Genomic DNA, 6000 nt, shown 5'->3' with positions numbered 1-6000 from the left:
AAGCACAGATTTAACCTCAACTTAAACCAAGGCCAAGAGAGAAATCTGCCTGCCCTCGTGAACTTTATTCGCTTCTCTTTGGACTGGCATTTCAACTGCACACAGCTCCACTGCCTTCCTAGAAAAGGGGGTGGGAGACATATTGGGTACTCGTGAGGAGGATTCTGGGCTGGCAAGGTAGAACAGTAGGAGTCCCATTGATACGCAGAAAGGGCCTAGGTCCTTGGGAAAAGCTGGGGGGAGAACTTTGGAAACGATGGACAGTCACGGCGCGTGCACATCCAGGTAAATAACTCTCAAGTAAAGACGAGAGTGAGATTACTGAACTCGGCCGTGGGAAAACGGGGCCGCAGCTCCAAGGGCCTGTGCCCCAGAGTTAATAAGGAGGACTCTGGATACAGTGGGGAGGCAGTTAGGACGTTCTTTTACTGCTTATGTGGAGAACTCGTCTTAAGCTTCTCAAGCCAAGGGAAAGAGGTCAAAATTTGCAGAGCTAGAACTCTTTTCTTAAGAACTAAAAGGACGGCCCACAAGTTTGGTTTAAGGAAGTAGGGGAAATCCTACAAATGGAGAGTGGGGAAGGGTAGTCGATAATCGTGGGGATTCTTGGTTCCGTAACTAGAGGATGCTGGAGGTTTAATTGGGGGTGAAACAGGGAGTGAACTTGAACTTGGTACTCTCTTAACCAAACAGAAGTGGAGCCAAACACTTTGATTGTCACCTGTATCTGATAACATTCTGAACTGTGGGAAACAAAGTCCACTTTTCCTTTTGGAATAATTTCAAACTTATGGAGAAGTTGCAAGATTTGAACAAGGAACTTCTCAAAAGAAATTGTCTAGAGTCAACATTTTATTCCTTGGCTTTGTAACTTCTTATCGATCTACCTATCTAATTGCACACACACCCCTCCCAAACACACACATATATATTTTTTCAAAACTCTTTGAGAGTTGATTGCAGATATTATAGTCCTTTATCCCTAAAAAAATCTGAGTGTTTTTTTTTAAAGAATGACATTCTCTTACATAACCAAAGAGTAACAAGCTAAATCAGGGAACTGAAACTGTGTTTCTAGAATATTAACGTAATTAAACTCTGATCCCTATTTACATTTTACCCAGTTGTCCCAACTGTGTCCTTTATAGCTAATATATTTTTTTCTGGGTCAGGATCCCAAGATCACTCAGTTTCATTTAGGTTTTGTTTTTCCCCAATCTCTTTATTGTCCTTTAATCTGGCATAGTTTTTCACTCTGTCCTTTCTTTCTTGACTTTGACAGTTATTTTGAACACTTTCTTCTATTTGGCTTGCTCTCCTGTTCCCCCGTGATTCCAGGCAGGTAATGCATTGGGGCAGGAACCGCAGGGAACTGCTGTGTCCTTTCAGTGCGTGGTAACAGGTGGTACAGGGGTCAGTGTGCCCCAATGCTGGTGATGTTAAATCACATGGTGGAATGGAGTCTACCGGATTTCTCCACTCTAAAGTTAGTATTTTTCCAAAGGCCAGATTTTAAATGGCATGAACTTAAGCAGTAACATAGGTGAACAAAATCTGCTCAAGAGTCCCTTGTTTCTACACATGAACTCTGTGCCCCTCCCTACAATAACCTTTCCCAGAGTTTTAATGATTAGGGGGATGTGTGAGCTAGACAGCACCTTAGATTTCACCTGGCCCCTCATTCCCCAGATGGGGATGCTTACTACTGATGGGACGAGACGAGTTTTGTGCTGCCCACTTGTATCACTTAGTAGCAAAGGCTTTCCCATTTCCTTCATCTCTCCAGCCTTCCGAGGGTGTCACGTGTGCTTGAGTTGACTCCAAGATCTGGCGACTCTGTAGCTGGAGGGTGTCCACAGGGTCCCGTCCTCAGCAGCCCTGCTCAGGTCCTGCAGACTCCTGCCTAGGGTTTCTTTTATGGAGTCACATGTGGTCTCTCTCTTCCTGCTGCCTTCTGTCTTTTCCAGAGAACCCTGCTTTCTCAGAGTAAGACAACTTTAGTACCTTCTGACTCCGCGAAGTAATAAGGCTCAGCTGGGCGCAGGAATTGCTTCAGTTTGGGAAATTCCTACTTAGGGACTCGGAGGCCAAGTTCCTTCAAGGACGTGGACAGACTACGTATCCGACTCTTCCTGTTCCTGCCCCCTGCTTTTCCCGATGAGCCCTGGAGGAGGCGGGCAAGGGACTGACGCTGGTGGCAAGAAACAGAACCGGCCAAAGGCAGGCCAGCAGCCGGAGTTCAGAGCGCAGGTGTAGGCTTCTGACACACCACGTTCCCACCCTCCACGCTGTTTTGACCTAGACCTGGGGAAGTTCTGCACCTTCTCTAACTCTCCGTGGTCTCATTGTTGAGATGGGGATGGTATAAATGGTGCGTAATCCATGCTTTTGTTAAGACTGGGGGAGTATAGGCGTATAGGCGCTTAGCACAGAGTATGACCCCACATCGGCAAACGTAGGCTGTTACACTGAGGTCATTTTACTTTTGTGGGGACAGGCGCAGGGGATGAGGAGGGACCAGGAATGGAAAACGACGGAGGGATTTTTCTCCCATCCGTGTTTCTTGGAACCCAGTGGACTACAGGGTTCACATCCCAGGTGGTGGCCTAGGCCAGGGGTCCCGGCTGCGCGCCTGCCCTTATGAAGTCACCCTTACTAAGGACACGAGGGGGCCTGGTCCCTGCCCACCCCAGGCACTCAGGGGTGCAGATTCAGGAGGCAACAACCCAGGCAGGAGTGCTGTCTCGGGGGCCCCCAGGAACCCAAAGGCAGGCCACAGCGGGGGCAGGTCGTGCTCCCTGCGCGCGTCTCACTGGGCGGGACTCCCCTTCTGACCTGGGTCACCTGCAACCCAAGCAACACCAGCCTCTAAGTTCTGCGCTCTAAGTAGCGGGCACCCGCGCATGCGCCCCGGCCTCTTGCTGCTGTTTGGCCGTTTCCATGACTACGAATTGGCTCCGCCTGGGGTCCCGGAGCGAGAGAATGAAGCTCAAGAGCCTCCTACTCCGTTATTATCCTCCAGGTACCGGCAGGACCCCTCCGCCCTCGAGTGGGACCCTGGCGGGTCTGCTGTGGAAGAGGGTGCGGGGCCGAGGGAGCAGCGCGCCCCCAGAGTGGGCGCCCCTGAGGGACGGGACGCAGGTGCTTCCCTACCTGGTCTCCTCGCCCGTTCGGATCCTGGCTCAAAACTTTAGAAATGAGTCTCTTAGGAAACTCTTAAACCTTCCCATGGCTGAGTTCCAGTGCCTTCTGGTTTAGTTTGGGGTGTGGGGTGCAGAGGGCGAGGCGGGGGTTGGCGATGTTGGGGGATATTGGTTTCTGCGAGGGAAGACACTCGCGAGGGCCACGCTGTGTTTTATTTACCGAAGTCGGGGTGTGTTGAGCATGAACAGAAAAACGCAGGCTCCACGTAGCACTGCCTTAGTGACCGTTTTCCCAACGGCCGTATGGATCCGTCAGCACTTGACTGAGTGGGGCTTTGAAGAGGGTCTCAGGCTTTGCTTGCAACGAGTTAAGGAGATTACGAAGCGAGCCCCCAGAATGCTGGAGTTTCCGTAGCATTCTGAAACTATCGATAAACTCCTCTAGTTCTCTTGTTGTGGAGGTGAGGGTATGGTCGCCTTCACAGAACATCGAAGTCCACTGGTCACCCAGCTTGTTAGGGACAGAAACAGGAGCAGCACTCTTGGCTTCTAATTCAGAGATCACCTTGGGAAAAACAGAAGCTAAAATAGAGTCTGGAAAACTCAGCACAGGCAGTGGGTGACCAGTAGTTCACTGCCCCAGGGAAAAGCCCAGGTCTCCTGACAAGAATGGACCTGGCCGGGACTGTCTCCAATGTGAACGGAACATTTGTAGGGAACACATTCATTTTCTTCCTTTTAGAATTCCAATGAAAATAACACAATAAGGCCCTAGATATGAGAGGGAGGTCGTCTGTGGGAAATTTCAAATTAAAATGAACAGCTTGTTCTCTTTGAGCATTCCAAACCTGACTTTGGCTTTGCCTGCACAGTCTCCTGTAGTTCCCATGAAGAGAATGATAACTCAATGTCCTGTGTTCATGCCTTTGCTGTGGAGTGTAGGTCAAGGATCTGAGCTCTGGGACCATAACTGCTCTCACCATGTCAAAATCTAGCAACTTGGGCAGTTTGTTTGGACCTGTCCAGCGGCCGGCGGGTGGTGACCCCGGCACCCATCTTCCAGGCCATCTGACCCTTTCCAGTTTCTCTGCCTCTTCACTCGCTCCCTTCAGAGCAAACCTCCTGGAAAGCGTGTTGGTTCCGGTTTCTCTTCTCCCTTCTGCCTTGGACACTATTTTTATCATGTTTTCACCCTCGTTGCCCCACTGAAACTGCCCTTTTCAAGATCCCCAATTGCCACCAAATGGCTGAATCCCTGACAGCATCACAGTCCTTGCCTTTTTGTACCTGACAGCAGCATTTGACCCATTTGGCCTTTCTGCCCTCCTCTGGGGTCCAGGACACCTGCTTTATCTTCTGCTCCTTTGTCACTCCTCAGGCACTCTTGTTGACATCTCTTCTTTTGTTTTGATCTCAATGTTGGAGTGTCCCAGAACTGTCCTTGAATTTCTCTCACTACACTCATTGACTAGGTGATCTCATCTATTCTCAAGGCTCCAGACCCCCCCCCCCCCCCCGGCGGTCCTGAGTGCCTAGCTGCCTGCCCGACTTCATTCGATGTCCAGTGTGCCTCTTACCTGGGCCTCCTGTGGTCTTCCTCACCTACTCCATGTCAGCTCCTTTTCTCCCCTATCGCTCACGTCAAAGCTGTGGGCTCATCCTTTTCTCCTCTCTTGCGCACTCCACATTAGGTCCAATAACAAACCCTTCCAGCTCGCCTTCAAAATACATGTAATCCTTCACTGCATCGTGGGTGGTTTTGTTGTGCGAACATCATAGACTGCACTTACACAAATCTAGACGGTCTGGCCTACTGCAGGCTCAGGCTAGATGCTTACCTATTGCTCCCAGACTAGAAGCCTCTTCAGTGTCTCACTGTACAAGACACACACATTTAAATGAAGCACAAGGAAAAGGACACAGTCAAGAAGTGTGGCAAACACAGATGTATGAAGCTGCTGCTGGCATGCACAGCGCACCGGTTCACAGCAAACATTTTTTTTATATAAGCAGAAAGAGTACATTCTAAAGTAATGATAAAAGTATATAGTAAATACAGAAGCCAGGGACATCGTCATTTCCTATCATTATCAGGTATTATGCACTGTACGTACTTGGATGTGCTGCAATTGCAGGTGACTGGCAGCCGGTAGGTTTGTTTGCACCCCCATCACCACACACTCATGATCATGTCCCTCTCCGGGTCTCCATGACCTCTGAGGTCAGAATGTCCGAGGCCCTACAGGATCCTCACCTGCTTGTGCTTCCCTGACGTCGCCCTGCTTCCCCATCCGGCGACACCACTTTCCTCCGTGTCCCTTCGATGGGCCGGTTGTGCCCCACGCAGGGTCTCTGTAGTTGCTGGGTTTTTTTCCTGGTGATCAGCTTCCCCTGGACACCTGCATAGCACTCACCAGTTTTTTTTTAACTCTTTCCTAAAAAGTAAGTAGTAGAGTGAAACCTCCCTTTCTAGAATTTTCAGTTTTTTCTCTAGATATTTATAGCCCATTTCTTGCTTTACCTCATCTTAGCATTACCTCATTCCAACATCATTTTACGTATTTAGTCTTTCCAACTAGAACAAAAGCTTCACAATGGCAGGCACTTTGTCTATTTTGTCTACCACCATATCTTTAGCACTGCAAATGGAGCACGATGCAGGTATCGGCACTTCCATGTTTGTTGAATAAAGGAATGAGTTCAATGAGATGATGTGTGTTAAGAATGCCTAGAACTCTACCTGAGATGCGAATAGGTTGACATGATCTCCAAGGTTCATTCCAGCTGTAAAAGTCCAGGGTTCTAACAGCAATCAGATTCAGGTGAGACTCAAGCTTTAGACTCCTGCGTGTGATGA

At 49.2% G+C, this 6000-nt stretch overlaps 1 protein-coding gene across 1 annotated transcript in view; it reads left to right on the top strand.

The window, feature by feature from the left end:
- Nucleotides 1-2913: 2913 nt before the first annotated feature.
- DAW1 (dynein assembly factor with WD repeats 1) overlaps nucleotides 2914-6000 on the top strand; it is a 35316-nt gene continuing 32229 nt past the window's right edge. Inside the window, exon 1 of the mRNA XM_037139117.2 lies at nucleotides 2914-3022. Coding sequence (XP_036995012.2) covers nucleotides 2941-3022 — 82 coding nt within the window. The 5' untranslated portion in view covers nucleotides 2914-2940. The remainder of the gene's footprint in view (nucleotides 3023-6000) is intronic.

This window comes from Artibeus jamaicensis, unplaced genomic scaffold, assembly GCF_021234435.1.
Source record: "Artibeus jamaicensis isolate MK-2021 breed Jamaican fruit bat unplaced genomic scaffold, CSHL_Jam_final contig_1015, whole genome shotgun sequence".
NCBI lineage: Eukaryota > Metazoa > Chordata > Mammalia > Chiroptera > Phyllostomidae > Artibeus > Artibeus jamaicensis.
This window is presented reverse-complemented; position numbering and strand designations above follow the sequence as displayed.